Source organism: Perognathus longimembris, chromosome 6 (genome assembly GCF_023159225.1).
Source record: "Perognathus longimembris pacificus isolate PPM17 chromosome 6, ASM2315922v1, whole genome shotgun sequence".
NCBI lineage: Eukaryota > Metazoa > Chordata > Mammalia > Rodentia > Heteromyidae > Perognathus > Perognathus longimembris.
In genome coordinates, this window is record NC_063166.1 from 43,108,780 (window position 1) to 43,130,394 (window position 21,615).

General features: G+C 42.0%; 2 protein-coding genes across 4 annotated transcripts in view; one reads left to right on the forward strand and one right to left on the reverse strand.

Moving 5' to 3' along the window:
• Osbpl10 (oxysterol binding protein like 10) overlaps positions 1–21,615 on the reverse strand; it is a 254,445-nt gene that overhangs the window by 149,941 nt on the left and 82,889 nt on the right. For all 3 annotated transcript variants that reach the window (XM_048348609.1, XM_048348608.1, XM_048348610.1), the window contains exons 2-3: positions 21,329–21,504; positions 17,433–17,512 (exon numbers count right to left, since the gene is read on the reverse strand). In XM_048348609.1, coding sequence (XP_048204566.1) covers positions 17,433–17,512; positions 21,329–21,504 — 256 coding nt within the window. The remainder of the gene's footprint in view (positions 1–17,432; positions 17,513–21,328; positions 21,505–21,615) is intronic.
• Positions 10,361–10,782, forward strand: LOC125353133 (DNA-directed RNA polymerases I, II, and III subunit RPABC4-like). Its single transcript, XM_048348612.1, has one exon. It carries the CDS (start codon positions 10,361–10,363, stop codon positions 10,532–10,534), a length of 174 nt encoding a protein of 57 aa, XP_048204569.1. The 3' UTR covers positions 10,535–10,782.

The window sequence follows — 21,615 nt, forward strand, 5'->3', positions numbered from 1 at the left end:
TGGGTCAAGTGTCTGTATTTAAGAGGGATGGAAGAAGCCATTAAGAAAAGTTGGCCTGGAGATGAATGAGAAGTAAATATCCCAAATACTGGTATCAGCATCAACAACCTTTGCCAGTTGCTGAGCTGGCCTGAGGAGCCAGAGAAAAGAAAGATTCTGAAGGCAGGCACCAAGCTCCTAATGGAACTGAGGGTTCCATCTAAATGCTCTGCATCCCAACTCCAAAGGGAACCCTTGATAATCTGTCTGGGTTTTCAGGGATAGTTATCAGAGTGGTAAAAAAAAAACAAAACACAGAAGATGACTGGGTAAAGTATGGGGTAAAGAAGTAGGAGCATCAAATCTGTAGCGCAGGTAAAGGAGGATGGGAAAGTCTGTGCCTGGTACCAGAAACCACTTGTGATCTAGGTTTTCCACCTTGGCAGGCAACTCAAATAGAAGGAAAGACAGATAGGACAGGCTGTCCATCCCACAAGCAAGTTTATGAATACAAGCCACAAAATGCTGCACTAACTTTCCAGTGTCCTCCTTTTCTTTCATAATATAGTTTATATATATATATATTTATATATACATACATATTATATATGGTTAAAGGCTGGCCTACTCGGGTCTTCCTTTCCGAGACTTTGTTATACAGCTACTTTCCCAAACCAGTGTTTGGGACTTAGCTCCCTGCCAGCCTAAACACACAATGCCTCCTCTTTCCCTGTTCTCTAACTCCCAGAAAACCACTCAGTTCCTTCTGCTTTGTTCAGCTAAATACACACACCACCACCACCACCAAAGTCAGTCGCCTCCTGTAATCCTAGCTTCTCAGGAGGAGGAGATTTGAGGATGTTCAAAGCCAGCCTAGGCAGGAAAATCTATGAGAGTCTTATCTCCAGTTAACCACCAAAAGCTGGAGGTGGAGTTGTGTCTCAAGAGGTAAAACACTCGACTTAAAAATAAAAGCACAGAAACAATGCCCAGGCCCTGAAAATCCAAGCCCCAAGACTAGCACATATACATATATATTTTTTTAATATATGAAATTTTAAAACATAAAGGTCTCCTTGACCTAACACAATCTTCCTGGGAAAGGCTAATACTTTCATCTTGGGCAAGGCAGCCAGCCAAATTTTAAAATTATATTTGAGAAGGTAGGCAAAATTGTTATACTTTATTAAGATAATAAAAAAGCCACTAAACTTTATTGTTTTAATAAAAACTGTTCTTAAATTGTGTTTTATTTACTTAATTTGATGATAGGTTTAGGAGGTTGATGTTTCACACTTAAGTTTTAAGTACCCAAAAGGTAATTATCTGAAAAATTCTAGAAGACAAATAACACTGAGCATAATACACATGAAAGTAAAATTGCTCAACAGCAGACACAACAAGACAGAGCTAGGGGGAGAGTAAATCCACAGATAAGCCTGCTTAGCTTTACTTACTGGGAGATTATTAAACCTTCACTCAGCATAGCATGGGACCCAAAAACAAGAAAAACAGATAGGAATTACCCTGTGACTCTTGAACTCAAGCCAGCACTCTATATCGGGGTTCTATAGGAGACAAAGTACACATTGGTATTTAACACAACTGCAGAAAGAAATTAGGTTTTGTGGTGGCTTAGTGAGAGAGAGAGAGAGAGAGAGAGAGAGAGAGAGAGAGAGAGAGAGAGAGAAAGAGACAGAGACAGAGACAAAGACATAGACACAGAGACAGAGAGACAGCAAGCACACATGCACTTGCACCATTATAGAAACTTGAACTCATGGCCTGGCACCTATCCCTTTGCTTTTTCACTCGAGCCATGGCTCCACTTCTAGCTGAACTGAAGAATGCACACATAAGAGTCTCTCTGATTTGTGTGCCTGAGCTGACTTCAAACCACAATGGTTAGATCTCAGCCTCCTACATAGCTAGGATTACAGGTATAAGGAATCAGCACGCAGCAGGAATATGATGGAGTATGCTATATGAATTGACTTTCAGACACACGTAGGATTTCACATGGGCACATTCACCAAGCCCCTTCAGCCTGGGTGGCATTCCACCTGCTGCCTTGTGGCAATGAAGCTCCACTTGCAGGCCCTGGGTGGAGTCTGGTTCTGCTGGTTGGCCACCCAGGCCACCACCAAGGAAGGCCTCAGCCAAGGAAGAAGTTACCCCACATTCATCATTAATCACTACTCAGTTCAAATAAGGAGAAGACAGCAACATGAAACCTTAAACACTTCCAACCTTAACAAGCAAAATCAATTTGGAGTGACCAGAATAGAAGCCTACTCAGAAATGACAAGAATTTGAAATTATTAGATACCATCAATGTTTAAAGACCTCACAGTGGAGATCACAGTGAAAAGCAGGCTCCTTAGTGACCCCAAGGAATATTTCCCTGAAAAAAAACACAACACACCAGGAGGGGCTAAGCAAACTGCCTCACTACATTTTGTTGTTTGGCTTTTACTTTCTGTGCCAGAATTGGGGCTTGAACTCAGAACCTGGGAGCTGTCCCTTCATTTTTTTTCCCCTCAAGGCTGATGTTCTACCACTTGAGCCTTAGCTCCACTTCCAGCTTTTCTAGTGGTTAATTGGAGATAAGAGCCACATGGACTTTGATTTCTTGGGCTGGCTTTGAACCATAATCCTTAGATCTCAGTTTCCTGAATAGCACTGAGCAGCTTCACATTTTTCAAAAGTTTTTTACAAACTTAAATCTTAACCACTTGAATAAACACACTTTTAAATGTGCAACTTACTACATTTATAACTGATATACAAGGTGAAAATTTCAGAGTATCAAAAAACATAGTATGTGTGTGTGTATATATATATAATCTTTATAAATCCTTACTTTAGCTCAACTCTAAATCCCCAACCTTCTCTTCTCCTGTCTAAAGTGATCAGGCCATGTGTATTTTCAAAGATCAAGTGTATATGCACATACAAATATCTCTATACTTGTATGCATTGATTGGTTCCATGATACTATGTCATTCCACTCATTTAACTTTTTCATTAATTTCAGTAACTCTGGTTGCTTAAAAAATTTCAGCTGGGTGCTGGTGGTTCTCACATGTATTCCTAGCTACTCAGAAGGCTGAGACCTGAGGATTGCAATTCAAAGCCAGCTACAGCAGAAATGTCTGTGAGACTCTTATCTCCAATTCACAACAAGAATGAAAAAAAGAAGTGAAGGTGTGTCTTAAGTGGTAGAGGGCCAACACTGAGCGAAAAAGCCAAGTAAGACCTCGAGACCCTGAGTTCAAGCTGCAGTACTAGCACAAACAAAAGGATAAAAACTTCTCTGATTCCTAAGAGACTTAGTTGTCCACCAGAAATAATAGCCTGTTTGGAAGTGGGACACTTCTTGTCTTAGGCAGCTTGGTACTGGCTGCTTCCCAAGGAAAACCTGACTGAGAAAACCTGGTGAGACCTGACTAAACAGCATTCTCCAAGCCTCTATTACTGCGTTCTCCAAGCCTCCATTACTCCAATGCAGAAATTTAGTGTTCAGTTCTGGAGACTAGATCTCATGTAATCCTCACCACAATGCATAATTCAATCCTCTTATCAATTCATCTCTTCTATACAGTGTCACTTGCCCCAAGATTGGCACTACTAGGTTCATTTGAACCAAATATTGTCTACTCCACAGCCAAGGACACTGGGCATCAATACACAGACCCTCAGGAAGTAAATCAAACACACAACATGAATACTGCCAATGACTTTAGTTTCATTTTGTGGGATTTTTGTCTTGTTTTGTTTGCAGTGCCAGGGATCAAAGCCCAGGGCCTTTGTGAATATTAGGCAAGCATTCTATCAATACCCTAAGGCCTGACAATGCCAGACTGGTTAAGTCAGAATTGCCTGGAGCTTTCTTAAGCAGGAGGAATGTAAATATTTGTACGGTCTATCAAACCTTTCGGAGGGAGAGTCCAACATGATTACAATCACAGTTTCAGGGTGATTCTGGGCTACTACTCTCAATTATCTGCTTTGGGTCCCAGGTGAAAAATTGAGTCACATGTGACATAGATGTTCAGGCAGTGCCGATTGAGTCTGTGCTACAAAAACAACTGCTATTTGTCACATATGTGATATCACTTAATCCTAACAACCCTGTAGAGATGATATCATTACTGTCCCTAACTTGCCCACATGGAAACTGAGACAGAGAGATTACTCTTACTAAGTCACTTAAGACAACACAGCTAATTAGTGGGTTTGTGTGTGGTCCCAGCCAAACTGGAAGCTAGGTCTTCTGACCCAATTCCCTATACTGGGAACTTCATTTGTTCTAAAAGATTTTGCTCCTGCCAAAAAAGATGGAGAAATAAAAAGCCAACCCACAGAATATGAGAAAGTATCTGCAAATTTTAAACCTGGCAAAGATCTTGCATCTAGAATCTAGAATGGACTTGCATGCCTGTATGAGAAAGAAAAAAACAAGCCAGGCAGCAGCAGCTAACACCTTCTTAGCTTACTTAGGAGGGCAAGAATGAGAGGGTTATGGTTTGAGAGCAGCCCAAGCAAAAATAGCTGGGTGTGGTGGCAGGTACCTGTTATCCTAGCTGTGTGGGAAGCTCAGATTGGAAGAAACAGTTTCAGGCCTATCTTGGCAGAAAGTCCCTAAGGCTCCAATATATAAATGTATTGGTAGATGCCACTTATTCATATTTCACTGTCTCAAAAATATGTTTCTTAGGATTGGTAATTTCTTGTTTGCTTAAAAAAAATGTCAGTGGGTCACACCCATAATCCCAGCTACCTGAGAGGTATACATAGGAGAACTGCAGTTAAGGCCAGCCTGGGAAAAACATTATTAAGATGCTATAACAAAAAACAAGTGTAGTGGGCATAAGGCTCAGCAGCAATGAGATGCCAAGCTCACCTAGCTACTTGCATATCTATAGTCCCAGCTATGCAAAACATGTAGGTAGATGATCAAGATCTAAGGCCAACCCAGGCAAAAATGCAATACACTATCTGAAGAAAAAAAATCAATCAAGAAGGACTGAGAGGATGCCAGGAACTGGTAGCTCATACCTGTAATCTTAACTACTCAGCTCTGAGGACCGCAATTCAAAGCCAGCCCGGGCAGGAAAGCCTTTGAGACTCTTATCTCCAACTCACCACCAGAAAACTCGAAGTGGTTCTGTGATGGAAGTGGCAGAGTGCTAGTCTTGAGCACAAAAGCTCAGGGACAAGTGCCCAGGCCCAGAATTCAAGGCCTATTGGACAGAGAAAAAAAAAAAAGTACCAAGTGCTTGGTTACCAAGCAGGAAGCTTTGACTTTAAAATCCCAGCATTAAGGGAAAAAATAACGTTTATTTTAATTTTACTCCTGATTCCCACTTGCCAGAAGCTAATCACTTTCTACATATAAAAGCAATCATGAAGCCGTGCTCTGGTAAGCCTAGCTACTCAGGAGGCTGAGATTTGAGGATCAGAGTTCAAAGCCAGCCCAGGCAGAAAAGTCCATGTGACTTTTGTCTCCAATTAACCACCAAAACACTGGAAGCAGAGCTGTGGCTCAAAGTGGTAGAGCCATAGCCTTGAACAAAAATCCTCAAGGATGGCATCCAAGCCCTGACTTCTGGCCCCGTGACCACCACCACCAACAACAACAACAAAATAGTCATCAGACAGGTACTGGCAGCTCATACCTGTAATCCTAGCTACTCAGGAGACTGAGAGCTGATAACTGTGATGCAAAGTCTGCCCAGGCAAAAAAGTTTATGATACACTTCTCTCTGAGTAACCATTTAAAATAAGGCCAAAAGTAGAGTGCTAGTAGAGCAAAAAAGCTCAAAAATAGCACCCAGACTCTGAATTCAAGCACCAGGATCAGCACTCAAAAAAAACCCAAAATCTTATTACCTAATACTTGATAGGAAAATGAAATATACTAAGTTGAATCTGACATCATCACAAATAACATAACTATAATGATTAACATCAATATCAAGAATAAAAATCCCAATACTAAGAATAGCAACATCAACAAGTACCCAGTGCTTCACACACATCAAGTGGATTCCTCCTACAGTCACTTGACAGGGCCTCCAAGGACACACAATCCCTGTGGAAAGACATGCTCACACACACAGGTCCTCTCTGGCCAGGAGGTCACAAGACACCCAGGGGAACCTAAGACTTCAATGTGGCACAGAGAGAAGAGGCGGTGGAGGAACAGCTCACACAAGGGAGGAAGCAGGAAAACACAGTGTGCTAGCCAACTCATCTAGAATACCAAATGAGTACATGCAGAAGACAGGATAGAGAGCCAACAAACCAAGAGCCATGTGCCACCAATGAGAAAGTACAGGTTGGGGCTTTGGTTTAGGATGCTACGTGTCCATAAAGGGTATCCACTCTGTCTTTCACACAAGCACTGTGGGAGATGCATCAATAATTCTAGTTGATGAATATTCAGCAGACCTTCAGCCACAACAATCTGTTTCTGCCTCAGACAACAAAGGAATAGGTAGATGCCTGGAGATAACATGACTGAGTATGATAAAAGGCCTGTTTCTTAGAACAATGCTGGGACATCCACAGTGGTTTGGGTTTTGTTTGTGGTGCTACAGATGGAGCTCAAGGCCTTTACATGTGCTAGGCAAGACTCTATCACTGAGCTACAACCACAGCTCTCTAATGTGTTTCATCTCTCAGTGAGCTACTTACTATTCCCTAAGTCTTCTCCAAACCCTCATTCCTTGATGTGCTCTTCACTAGATCCAGAAGGGAAGTTGAGAAAATAGAGAAGTCTTTATTGGTGTTTTACCCATGTAACAACAGAGAAAATGCAGCAGATTTTTCCCGCATTGATGGATAAATTCAGTAAGAAAAGGTAAATGATTGAGATACCTGTCATAGTTTCTAATTCTCATTATATTTGAAATCTTTGGCTGGTTCACAGAGCCCCCAGCCTGATTGCATCCTATCATACATTGGGCTCTAGTGGTCCAGCCTCTCACCTTTGACCTCCTCACCAACAGTGAACAGTGATGGCCACACCTAGGATAACAGGAGTCCATGAGGATGTTCATCTGTGCAAAGAGTTTGAAAACAACTAAGTTTAGATCAGACTGGTCTATAGTTCAGGCTCGCTACCCTTGCTAGGAAATTCTAAATTTAAATGCAAATTCTAGGATAAAGTCTTAGGCAGATTTAGTCAGGGAAAATATGATATCTAATAGAGGATTTAAAATTCATTATAAGTCTTAGGAGGTCTTGAATGAGCAATGAAAGCTGCTGAATTTCGGGGGATATATGTATAAGTAATCAAAAAATGTCCAAATCATAAGCTTTTTCTTTCCACCCTTAGTAGAATGACAGTTGCTTATCAATTATGTGAGGCTTCTTACAGCCCTATCTCACTGAGTAGCCACAGGGAGCTGCTCACAGATATACAGCCTCGCAGTGACAGCTGCCAATAAGACACTCCCCTGTTTTAGCCACAACACCTGGTAACCCCACTGATCAATCAACATGAGGGAGCACTAGATGTTGAGGAAGAAGCTGAAGAGTAATGAAGCTGCTGGACAAATGGCTATGGCTGGTTGATCTCACATGTGTCCTGACCCAGGAGAGCATGTTCCCAGGGCTGCGTGAGGTCACCTGGCCAACGACCTTACCAGCTTGGTTAAGTGCACAAGAGTAGTTGAGTCAAGGGACCCAACTATTGGGGGCAGACACTGCTACAAAGGGACATTCAGAAACTTTACCTGGAGGTGCAGGGAGTGTGTAGGCTGCTGCAAGGAATTCAAGGTGTGTATGTCATACCAGGTGGAGGGAAGTACAGATGTGGAATCAGTGGTATGTTCAGTGGGCAGCTAGAGGAGGAAAGATGCAAAACTACTGTCTTATTGTCCCTCTCAGACAAGGAATCTACCTTCCCGCATGCTTGCCAGGGGGTAAGACACATGACTCTGTGGTCCTGGCTAAGGTACAGCACAGCAGAAGCACCTACCTTCCAGGAACTACCTGTGGGCTTCTAAAACCATGTGGGAACAGGGTTTTAAATCCCCACCCTATCTCCTGCCCTATCTCCTACACCAACTACTTTAACACAAACTATGCTAATAGTCAAATATTTATGCTAACAATGAAGGCATATACGTTATTCCACTCCAAACAGTACCCAATTTGATTATTTTATTATTGTTTTTTCAGTCCTGGGGTTTGAACTCAGGGCTTCATGATAACATGGTTTGCCTGCTTGGCTGGTGATCTACCAGTTAAGTCACGACTCCAGCCTAGGTTTTTTAGTTAACTGTCCAGGCTGGCTTCTAACCATAATCCCCTGCATCTCAGCTTCCTGAGTAGCTAGGATCACAGGTGGGAGCCATCAGTGCGAAGCTCCACAAAGATCTCTCATCCACAAAGATCACTGCTGATAACTCTGTGATGTAATCCTCAGAATTATTTTAGGTATTCTAAGTGACACTGAATACTTCTGTGGTACAACAAAGCACATTTAATGCCTCTCAACAATATAGAACCATCCAGAAGTAATGAAATGACTGGGTATGTTAAGGCCATAGACTGGCTAGCTTATAAACAACAGAACCTCAGGTTCTCCCAGTTGTCGAAGCTACAAAGTCCAACATGAAGGTGTCTATAGATCAGTTTCTAACTGAGGTGAGAGCCTCTTCCTCCAAGGTGGAACTTTTTGGCTGTGTCCTAACATGTCAGAAGGGAAGAGAGAGCTTCTGGAACCACTCCTAAAAGAGTATTAACTACTGACCGGAACTTCAATGTCTGGGTCACCCCCTAAAGCTCCCAATTCTCATTCCATCACCCTCAGGGTTACAGTTCCAGAATGTTAATTTGGGGTAGGCACAGCCCTTCCAAAATAGTAGGTGCTAAAGGACTCCAATTCTCCTTTGTTCCAATTTTGTAAAAAGGCTTAAGGACAAAGCTTCTGAAACTATTATCCCCCATGTCATCAAACAATGAAAAATTAAAATAATCAAAGTAAATAAAACTTGGGACTTAGGAACATGGCTCAAGTGGGAAAGCACTTGCCTAGTAAATCCAAGGCCCTGAGTTGGATCCCTCATACTACCAAGATGATTAATAAATACCATTTTAGCCAGGAACTATGGCTCACTCCTGTAATCCTAGCTACTGGGCAGGCTGAGAATTGAAGATTGTTGTTTAAAGCCAGCCTGGGCAGGAAAATCCATAGACTCTTATCTCTAATTAGAGGTGTGAAATCAAGTGGTAGATCGCCAGCCTTAAGTGAAAAAAGCTAAGAAACAGCACCCAGGTCTTGAGTTTAAGCCCTAGTAATAGAAAAATAAATAAATTAATAATAATACTTAAAATTCAGATCTTCAGTTCCTCAGTTTTGAATGTCCCTGAGCTCTTTGATGTGACCACTAGAGAAAATGAGGCCTCTGAAACATAACCATAAATGAATTAAAAAGCAAACATGCTTTCCTGGAGGCTTTGCAAAAGCACCAAAGGCAGGGAGGGATCTGCAGCTTTCCTGCAAACCATGGCATCTGAATCCCAGAATCTCCCCTCCAGGGACTCTCTACCCAGGGGCTCTCCCACTCAGCCTGCTCTTACTTGATCTGCTCTGCACAAGCCATGTGATCACCTTGGCAATAGTTCTTGTCACCACTTCAAAGAGGAGACAAGAGATCAGAAGGAATAAATATGCTCAGCCTATAACTGGCAGAGAGCAAACTTCCTGTCTGTCCTTTTACCCTTTACCTCACAATACAGGTCATGAGTCGGGACACAGACATGGTCAGCTGATGCTGTTCATTTAATATTCATGAAAAACAGCCCCAAACGCTCACCTCTGGCTCACCTCCTATAACAATACATATACATACACACACACACACACACACACACACACACACAATAAGAATCAATTTAGGACTTTGAGACGACATGGGAGATCAACGAGCTTGGAGTGAAGTTTCTTTTTTTGTGTGTTTTTATTTTTTTTTATTATCGGGGGTTATAGTTTCATACATTAGGCATTGGATACATTTCTTGTACTGTTTGTTACCTCATCCCTCACTCCCCCCTCCCCCTTTCCCTTTCCCCCTCCCCATGAATTGTTCAGTTCATTTACACCAAACAGGTTTGCAAGTATTGCTTTTGTAGTTGTCTATCTTTTTTTTACCCTTTGTCTCTCAATTTTGTTATTCCCTTTCAATATCCTAGTTCTAATACCAGTATACACGGTTTCCAATATACTCAGATAAGATACAGAGATAGTGTAGGTACAACCACAGGAAGAGGATACAAGAAGATCATCAATAATAGAAGCTACAGTTACACATAGCACGTTGCACTTCACGGCCTGAAGTTTTGCTCTGTGCTCTGTGGACTAGCAATGGACACCCAGAAGGACATTCAGCCCCTAAAGCAGCAGCCCATAATATATATCTGTGGAGAGTGTCACACCAAAAGTGAAATAAAATCCAGAGATCCAATCAGATGCAGAGAATGTGGATACAGAATAATGTACAAGAAAAGGACTAAAAGATTGGTGGCTTTTGATGCTTGATAAATCATGGAAATCTAAGAGTATCTTCATTTTAGTTGCATTTGCTCCATTAATGGTTCTTATTGTTGGTATAACTTTTAATTTAACACACTTAACCTTATGAGTATAAAACTATGTACATATGATTTTATTTCATGTTAGAAACAAGATTGTATTTAGGTGTTAATACTTTGTATAAAAAATTTGTTCAATTATATGACTTATGTATTCTGACTCACAGTGAAAATTAAAATTGCTTCCTCAAGCCAAAAAAATAAAAAGAATCAATTTAGAAGAGCAATTTAAAAAGAGAAAGTTTCCTTAGATAACTTAGAAAAATCAGAAATCCTCCTACACAGCTGTCTCCTCCATGACTTGAGTTGACATGGGGCTCATGGTCACTGGTAAGTCTGGACCTTTCTAATGGAAGACAGGCTCACTCATGAGCTCAGTCACTTCATCAGTGGTTTTGAGTCCATCATTTAAGTTCATTGGGCCTGTCTCCTAATACAGCAAAACAGAGGTAATATCAACCTCCCTCATGGGACTTCAGTAAAAAGAAAGAAGATCCAAGCCAGCTACTCCGGAGGCTGAGATGTGAGGACCACGATTCAAATCCAGCCTGGCCAGGAAAGTCCATGAGATTCTTATCTCCAATTAATCACAGAAAAAGCCAGAAGTAGTGCTGTGGCTCAAGTGGTAGAGTGCTAGCCTTCAGCAAAAGAGCTCAGGGACAGCACCCTGCCCAGAGTTCAAGTCCCAAGACTGGCAAAAAGAAAAGAAATATGATCTTGACCAAACTATAGTGGCTCACATTTGCAATCCTAGCTACTCAGGATGTTGAAGATCTGAGGATCATGGTTTGAAGCCAAGCCAGGCAGGAAGGTCCATGGGACTCATTTCTAATTAACTGTCAAAGAACCAGGAGTAGAGCTGTTGCTCAAGTGGTAGAGCCCTTGAGCAAAAAGGCTAAAAAAAACAGCACCCAAGCCCAGAGCTCAAGCCCCAGTACTGTCATAAAGAAAATAAGAGAAGGGAACATCAAAATGGAGAGACAAAAGGTAAAAGGTGAACCAATACAACAGCAATACTTACAAGACAATATGCTGTAAACCAACTATACAACTCAAGGAAGGGAGGGGATTGGAGAGGGGGGGAAGGATAAAAGTGAAGGAAGAGGTAACAAGTTGGATAAGAAATGTACTCACTGCCTTATGTATGAAACTGTATCCCTTTTGTACATCACGTTGACAATAAATAAATTTTTGTTTGTTTTAAGTAAATTAATTTTTAGAAAAGAAAATAAGAGAAAACAAAAAGAACTATGCTTCTGGATGTACAAAGTATTAACTAGCAGTACTTTTGCCCACAGGACAGCTCCTCACCCACCTCAGTGATTATCACATCCACTGGCATCCCTGCCCTGAAACAAGATAAGTTGCCTCCCTTTCAATTGAACGCTGAAAGTACATTTATCCACTTGAGGATGGTTCTAGGCTTTCTTGATACTCTCCTAGCTAGGCAGTTCTAAGTTGCTTCACTGTTGACAGTGATGAAAACAAGACACCTGGTTCATGGAAAGTTGGCTATCTGGATGTCCTAATGGTCTGACTCTAAAACCTGGCCGCTGCCCCTCAAATGGCAGGAGAAGCACAGATGAACCTCTGCCCATCCAGAAGCAGAAAGAGGCCCATGGCACTCCTACAAGCACCTGTGAGACAAGAGCAGAAAACCAGAAGATCCAAGCTGTACCCAGGTGTGGTTTGAAGCTGAAATGTCCCTTAAAGGCCCATGTGTTAAAGGTGTGGCTTCCAGATGATGAGCTTTTAAGAAGTGACTGGGGGGCTGGGGATATGGCCTAGTGGCAAGAGTGCTTGCCTCGTATACATGAGGCCCTGGGTTCAATTCCCCAGAACCACATATACAGAAAAGGGCCAGAAGTGGCACTGTGGCTTAAGTGGCAGAGTGCTAGCCTTGAGCAAAAAGAAGCCAGGGACAGTGCTCAGGCCCTGAGTCCAAGCCCCAGGACTGGCCAAAAAAAAAAAAAAGAAGAAGAAGAAGTGACTGGGGAGCGGGGCAACAGTGACACACACCTGTAATGTTAGCTACTCAGGAAGCTGAGCTCAGATGACAGTTCACAGGTAACCCAGGTAGGATTATCAATGAGACTCTTATGTCCAATTAATCACCAAAAAACCAGAAGTGGAGCTGTGGCTCAAGTAGTAGAGAGCACTAGCCTTGAGCCAAAAATAAATAAATAAATAAGAGCTCAGAGACACCACCCAGGCCTTGAGTTCAAGCCCTAGGACTGGCACAAAATAAATGAATAAATAATTTTGTTCCTGGGACAAGAATGACTAGACATCAGTGGATTAATCCACTGGTGTGACTGGGAGGGCATGGGGCATGTGGGAACTAGGAGGTGTACGTGGACATCCCTCTTCCTCTCCTCTGCTTCCCGGCTGTCTCCAGGCAGCAGCTACACTCCCATCCCCTCCATGACGCTCTGCCTTGCCACAAAACACACAGTCATGAGGCCAAATGAACAGGCTAAATGAAATCTCTAAAACCGAATTATACCTCTAAAACCATGGAATGAATGAAACCTTTCTTCCTTTTAGATGTGTTCCTCAGGTATTTTGTCACAATGATGAAAAGCTAAGCCGGTCTCAAGCTCCAAGGGCTCTTCATTGGGGCTTCCCCATGTGTAAGCCCCAGGAAGCAGGGCCAGACAGCCAGAAACTTACATTTCAAATAGACTTTCTTAAAGACAAAGCATTTTCTTCATGGATAAAATTCTGGAGGAGTTCTATAAGTAAAACAAGTCTGCCATGAAATGCTGTGTAGCTCCATCTATAGAACATTCTAGAAAAGGCAAAACTACAGCCAGAAAACTAGTCAATAATTACAGTTGCCAAGGGAGACTGACCAAAATGGGTAAGATCAAAGAACACTTGGAAGGAGGAGGAGGTAAAATTGTGATTATGGAAGTGGTAGCATGGCTGAATGCATCACTGCCTTCATAACTCACTATATCAATAAACGTGACCTATTCACAGGGAACTAAGCAATAGTCTACCATTTTTGACAATGTAAAGGAAGAATATTTTACCCCTCTAAAGCAATGAAATATAATTTCTGAAAGAACAATTTTTAATATTAAAAAAAGTGTTATGGGCAGCAGTAAGACCTTGAGACAGCCTACTGGGGAGATTTAATCTGCTAGAGAGAAAGAGGAGAAGGCTTAGCATATATTCCTACAACCACTGTGCTAGTTAAGCATTGGTCATGCAGCTAACTAAATAAGACAGCAAACTTCTACTCTGACTTACTGACTTCTGCCAGGCAGCCCTCATAACATGCCCACAGAATTCCAAGGAATGCTCACAGCATAAAACTTCTTATTGTCATGCAAAGGAGAATAGTAGTAAATTCAACTCCAGTTCTTTGTGCCTATTACTCATAGATTAACCAGTAATATCAAAACTAACCAGAGAATATACCAGAAAAATCAAATTCTCCTTTCCCCACCGGCCAGTGTTTGTGTTCTGAGCTCAGGTTTCACACTCACCAGGCAAGCATTCTACCACAGAACTATACATCTAGCCTTTATTTTCACTAGTTACTTTTGAGATAGACTCACTTCCTTTGTGCACTTGATCTTGGGGTCCTCCCATTTATCATATCCCACCATAACTGGGAAGGCAAATTTGAGCCATCATATCCAGCTTCTTCAGACTAGATGGGAGTCTCATGGACTTTTCTGCCAAGGCTGGCCTGGACCCATGATCCTCCTAATCTAAGCCCCAGTGTTACTAAAGCAGTAAGCACAGTGCCATCATAACTGCCTAAGTTGGCCACAAGCGAAGATCAACCAGTCTCAGCCTCTCAAGTAGCTAGGATTACAGGTGTGAGCCACCAGTGCCCTGTTGCACATTCTTCTTTCCCTGATTCTAGGGTGCATTCACTTCTCTACAGTGATTCATCAGAACACCAAGGCACTCAGTTGGCTAAGCAACTTCAATACCCACTCCAAAAACAAATTTCAGATGAGTCAAAGACTTAAGCATAATCACAAATTCATAACAACAACAACAAAAAAAAACACTAAAGAATTTTTTTTTGCCAGTCCTGGGCCTTGAACTCAGGGCCTGAGCACTGTCCCTGGCTTCCTTTTGCTCAAGGCTAGCACTCTGCCACTTGAGCCACAGTGCCACTTTTGGCCATTTTCTATATATGTGGTGCTGGGGAATCGAACCCAGGGCTTCATGTATATGAGGCAAGCACTCTTGCCACTAGGCAATATCCCCAGTCCTAAAGAATGTTTTTATAGTTTAGGACCAAGAGAAGATCTTAAACATGATACAGAACCAAAAATCAAAAATGAAAACATTCATAAACTTAACCATAAAAAAACAATGTTCCAAGTAGCAAAAAAAAATTATTTCAAACTCAAAATATAGCCAAGTAGAAAAAAATCTACACTAGAAATATAAAAATATCACATGTATATACATACGTATATACTACATATATATGTATCTTTCACAAACAAGGAGTTACTGCAAACCACAAACAGAAAATAAACCCAATAGGAAAACATGTGAAGGACAGTAACAGTTCACCTACAATAAACATAGGTGGGCTGAGGTAGAACTCAGTGGTAGAGTGAATTCTTCACATGCAAAGCACCTGGCTTCACTCTCCAATAAAAAAAAAAGCAATAAAAATTACAAGACACCAATAAACATGTGAGGATAGTTATACAAGCATGAGTTCAGAAATGGAAGTAAAAATAATGGCATCTGTGATATACAGAATCTAATGTTGATAATACCCACAATTAGGAGGAAGAGAAAAGGAACGCCTACATACAAAATTAGTGAAATCCAAAGAAGGGAAATTTTTTTAGAAGACAATTTAGTAATTTCTAGGAAAACTCTGAGGATAATATATTCTATGCTCTAGCAATATCACTGTAGATATACACCTAGAAGTATAACAGTGTTTCAGTAACAATGTTTAGTACAGTATGTTGATTAAGAACAACAAATAGAAAAGAAAAAAACAGTGTCAGTGGCTCACACCTGTAATCCTAGCTACTCAGGAGGCTGAGATCTGAGGATTATGATTGAAAGCCAGCACAGGCAGGAAAATCTGTGAGACTCTCAATTCCAATAAAAAAAGCCGGAAGTAGAGCTGTGCCTAAGTGATAGAGCACTAGCCTTGAACAAAAGAAGCTCAAAGACAGTGCCCAGGCCCTGAGTTCAAGCCCCAGGACCAGCCAAAAAAAAAAAAGGAAAGAATCAAACAGGTCCATCAATAGACGACTTCAAGAAACCACTGCCATCCATTTCTGGGAGCACCACCCGGCCATGTAACAAAACTAACATAAACCCAGATGTATACATATTGGGATGGGGGAGCCAAGCACAGTGGCTCACAACTATAATCAAAGCTATTCAGGAAGCTGAGATCTGACAATCCTGGTTCAAAGGCAGCATGAGAAGACAGATTCATGAGACTCTTATGTCCAATTAAACAGCAAAAAAGCCAAAAGCAGGGGCTAGGAATATGGCCTAGTGGTGAAGTGCTCACCTCGTATACATGAAGCCCTGGATTCGATTCCTCAGCACCACATATATAGAAAAAGCCAGAAGTGGTGCTGTGGCTCAAGTGGTAGAGTGCTAGCCTTGAGCAAAAAGAAGCCGGGGACAGTGCTCAGGCCCTGAGTTCAAGCCCCAGGACTGGCAAAAAACAAAACAAAATGAAAAAAAAAAAGCCAAAAGTAGTAGAGTGGCAGCCTTAAGTGAAAAAGCCAAGCAAGAGCAGCACAAGGCTCTGAGTTCAAGCCCCAGCAGTGGCACCAAAAGGAAGGGTGGGCCAAACTGCCATGCATAGATATGTGCAAATTCCAGAGCTACCATCATTCACAGAAAATAAACAAGATCAGAGATGGAAAGCTTTAGAAGAAAGACCCTTCCTACTGTCCCTGCAGAGTCGCCTCAGCACAAACCCAAAGAGACATCATAAATAAATGGAACTGTCCACAGCATGCCAAGGAAAAGGGAGTCTGGGGGTGTGGCACAAGTGTAGAATACTGGCCTAGAAAGAATGAAGGCCCTAAATTCAATCCCCAGTATAGTCCAAAGGAAATGTCATTGTGAGAAAAGGATTTGGTGTTGTATTTGGAGATGGAACAGCTAGGTATAAGTAAGACATCTCACCCCAGGCTCTGAGCCAAGAAGCAGGTACTATTGTATATGGGATTATTGAAGTTTGAAGTGTGGCTCTATCAGATATAAGTAATATGGGGAGGAGGGGGAAGCAACTGGATTCAATAAATAAATGTGAATCAACAAAATAAAAGAGAGAGCTTTTCCACTGTTAATTCAACAAGTAACTGCTGCTCTAAAGTGGAGCATTCTGTAATAGTCCTGTATTTCAGTGACTGAACATCTTTGATAATCCATGAAAAAACTCACCTCCTCTCCCCCACATATCTAACACAAGATCTGCAAGATACTGGGAAACAAGTAAAGACAAAATTCCCAGAGAACCTTTCACACAATGCACACAGAGAACATGATTAGTCTGAGGTCACAGTTTACTGAAGCATCATTGACAACAACTGGAGCACGGGGATTGTACATACAACTGTTCTACCTCCACATGAAGTCGGCAGCTCAAGCTACTTGGCAGGCTACTTAACAGTGGTCTGCATCCACATTGAAAAGCAACAGGACTGGCTCTACCTGCAGGCCTCTGCAGTCCGCCTATAAGAACACCCCATTGCTCTCCTTTGACAAGAATGAGTTTCTCAACAGCAGGTAACATGAAAAGCATCTTACCAGAAGGCTCGGGCTGAAAGGAGCCACTCAGGTGACTTGGATGCCTCCTTCCTACCAGAGTCACTTACCTTTGAATTCATTTCCATGTGGAATTTGGCGCAAGCTCGAAGCTGAGTCACCCAAAACTGTTTCTCTTTTGCATCTGCAGCTACAATGAAGAACACAGAAAAAGAAATGCTTTCAGAGATTTTTCCCAAATACAGCTTTCTACACCACCTGACAGGGTAGGAGCCTAGGGATTGAGAGGGAGGCAGGGGAGGGAAGGTAAATGCTATCAGTGTTCTCAAGTAGCCAGAACCAAGAGCTGAATTAGACACCATCTCCCTCCCAAATTCCCTCTTGTACCACATTGAAAATCAATTCTGAAATGATTGTTATAAAAACAATTTTTGTCGATTTTTTTAATATCCTTTGAAAAAGTCATTTCTGCTTTAAGAAGAAAAAAAAAAAAAAGACACCCTAGCTGGTATGGCTAGTATGGGGATAGAGGTACAAGTTGATCTAGAGCCTTTTGTGATCCAGAGTTGGGCTGGGGAGTTTGAGCATTTACAAACCAAATGTTCTCTTGAATTATCATTATAATATGCGTTCCTTGATGATAACACAGAGAAAGAACCAAATGCTACCTTCAAACTACCCAAATTTTTCCCACAACTGGGTGCTGGTAGCTCATGTGTGTAATTCTAGCAACTCAGGAAGCTAAGATCTGAAGATCATGGTTCAAAGCCACCCTAGGCATGAGAAGACAGATTAATGAGATTCTTAGTTAATTATAACCACCAAAAAGAGCCAGAAGTGGAGCTGTGGCTCAAGTGGCAGACCACCAGCCTTGGGTAAAAAAGCTAAGGGACAGGCCACAGATGCCGAGTTTAAGCCCTAATATTGGCACAAAGAATGAAAGGGGTGGGGGGAAAAGGGAGGGAGGGAGGAAGGGAGGGAAAGAGGGGGGAGTTCCCAGGACAAGAAGTCCAAGTCACTTACATAATCATATTCTTCCATCTATATTCAGTCTCTCAATACATATAAAATTATTCTTAAATATCATGGACATGGGCTGGGAACATGGCCTAGAGGTACAGTACTTGCCTCACATACATGAAACTCTGGGTTCGATTCCTCAGCACCACATATATAGAAAAAGCCAGAAGTGGCTCTGTGGCTCAAGTGGTAGAGTGCTAGCCTTGAGCAGAAAGAAGCTGGGGACAGTGCTCAAGCCCTGAGTCCAAGCCCCAGGACTGGCAAAAAAAAAAAGAAAAAAGTGGTTCAATATCATGGACATGTAACTAGTGCTAATACAATCTCAATCATCAAGTTATCAGTGATTGCATAAATATCATACTAGCTACATAAATGTAAAAAAGATTCCCATGGAAATTATTCTTGCTTACCTAGACCAAAGTGTAATTTGTTAATGAAATCTGGCTGCAATTAACCTTTCAGGGGAAGAAATCTAGAGCTAGCAAATGGGAAATTCTTGGCTCAGGTTCATTTAAGACATGGGATGGCTGGCTCTTTCAAATCCAAACTGATCTGTCCAGAGTTCCGTTGTGAAAATGATAAAGACAGTGTAAGACAGGGAGTGAAGGATTAACTTCAGAAAGCAAAGGAAGTACTACTACCCAAAGACTTAGCATCCAAGCACTCCCCACAGCTGCCTGTCATGACGTGGAAGAGGAGGTGTAGGAAGAGAAAACAGACTGCCAGTTCCCAGAGGATGGGGCCAAGGGGAAGCAGTGAACATGGAGAAAGGTCCCAGCTCTTACGTAGCTGAGAACTTGGGGCTAAATTTAGCCCTTGTGACTGTTTCATTCGGCTAATAAAAATTTTATGTTTGCTATTAAAATTGCCCTTTACAAAAACTAGGAGTTTTAACAATCCACAGAATATTAACAACTCAATGTGAAATGAGAGGGCTCAATTTTCAAATAGCTTAGATTTTTCTTTCATATGGGCTTGTGTCATTTTAAAAACCACAGGCGAGAAGTGCCATTAAGGTTTTCACCTGCTATTGTTTCTACTCTGACAATTTATTAAGCAATAAACAGCAAAGCAAAAGCAAGGACCACATAAATCTAGCCAGCTGGAAGGCATGCTATGTGAGTCTCAAAAGAGAATGTGGATCTTAACACATGTCCGGAAAAATCAAAACTCTTTCTTCTTCAACCCAAGGCATTTTTATTTCAAAGGCTTTTGGACTATTTTATAGATTCTGATATAGGATTTGTACAGAGACAGTAAAGAAACATTATCTTATTCCCTCTCTGAGTGGCAGATTCGGGCAGGGGAGCAAGTAAGAAGTGGAGGGAAAGGGGGGCCCAGACCCTCAGTGCAGCCTTGTGGGGGCAATGGCAGTGCTCAGGACAGGTGAGAAGGTGCTGTCTTGTGGGGGCAATGGCAGCGCTCAGGACAGGTAAGAAGGTGTTATCTTGTGGTACTTAGCTTTCACTTAGAAAAATGTTCTGTAAAAAGGCAGAATTTCCAGTCACTGGTCACTCACTCCTATAATCAGCTACTCAGGAGGCTGAGATCTAAGTATCACAGGTCAAAACCAGCTCTAGCAGGAATCTGAGAGATTCTGATGTCCAATTAACTAGCAAAAAGTCAGAAATATCCGTGGCATTTGAGCGTGGCTCAAATGAGAGAGCACCTGCCTGGAGCAAAAAAGCCAAGCAAGAGCACAAGGCCCTGGGTTCAAGTCCCAGTATTGACACAAAAGGAAAACAAAAAGGCAGAACTATGAACTGCCCCCAATACTTACTAAAGCCCAGGTTGTTTAGACCGTAGTAAACAACATGGATTATGTGCACATGCTGTGTGTGCATATGCATGCACTGTATATTTGAATTTTGACTGCTTTGTATATCATTAGACGAAAACTGGCAGAATCATGACAATGCAGCTGTAACAGAATCTTGAAAGAATGACTGAGCAATCAAATCACAGTGCATTTACAAGGCAATCTGGCATTTCTGGGAGATGGACGTGCCCAGATGAACGCTAGACTCTCTCAACTGTCAGCTTCATTTCCAAGGATGTCATCAAACATCACTTTTAAGAGGGCACAGGGAAGACAAAAGTATCCAAAAGGAAGTTCATGCCAGCTGGCCGCTCAGCAGACCTTACCTCTACCACAGATTGAACAAGACTTGAAAGGGTTCTAGAAAAACTCTGGCGGTAGGTGGGGGGTGGGGGAGAGGAGTATGTGTAAAGATACTCTAAGCCTTAAAAGTCCTTATTGCACAGCCCCACAAGCAGTGAAGGTCAAAAATAACATATACTGAGTAAATTCTAAAAATCCTCCTGGCTCAGTCACCTGTGCCATCCCTCCTCTTCCTCTATCATTAATTTATCAGTTCATCAAAACAAGCAATTCCTAATGTCAACGCCACCTCCTCTGGGATGTTAAGAAGGGCAGTAACCATTCCACCAGCATCCTCCAAACCCTAGCAAAGTAATAAAGATGATTTTTAAATATCTTTAAGTAGTTATACAAAGGAGTTTTGGTTCAACCTGTCAGTTTATGAGTGCAATGCATCTTGATCAATGTCATCCCTTTCATTATTCTTCCTCATCTCTCTCCATCCCACCCATGCCCCCAACTTACCGGGTTCCATTTTTCACATGCATACATTGAATATTACAACTGAATTTGAAATGAGGCCAGGACCTGGTGGCTCATGCCTATAATCCTAGCTACTCAGGAGGCCAAGATCTGGGAATACAGATTGAAACCCAACCAGGCAGAAAAATCAAAAACTCTCATCTCCAATTAGCCAGCAAAATGCTGGAAGTAGAAGTACAGCTCAAGTGGTAGAGTGCTAGCTTTGAACAAAAAAAAGAAGGTAAAGGGAGAGGGTAGAAGAGAAGGAGATAGAGAAGGAAGGAGGACAAACAGAAAGGAGGGATGGAACAGCACCTATGAAGGGACCCAGGAGGCCTGCCGGAAGCCCCCTGAAGCACTCACCTCTCAGCTTATACATCTCTCCACTGGCAGCATATACAACCAGCATGTGGGGAGCTTCGTCGCTCAAAGACACAATGGCTCCAGATAAAGACAGGACTCCTCGTGGCTTCTGGTGTTTGCTTTGCTCATTCACAAAATATTGTAGGATTCCAGTCTCAAAATCCAGCACAAAGTACCTGCACCAAGAAAGCACAACACAGCACATCACTCTGACCATCCTGCTTGTCCCACACAACAAAACCTGAAGTCTGTTGGGAAGTTCACATGAAGGTGACAAACCCACCAGG

What these genes read in the sequence shown, in the direction of transcription:
- LOC125353133 (XM_048348612.1), top strand. Translation starts at nt 10,361, where the DNA reads ATGGACACCCAGAAGGACATTCAGCCCCTAAAGCAGCAGCCCATAATA.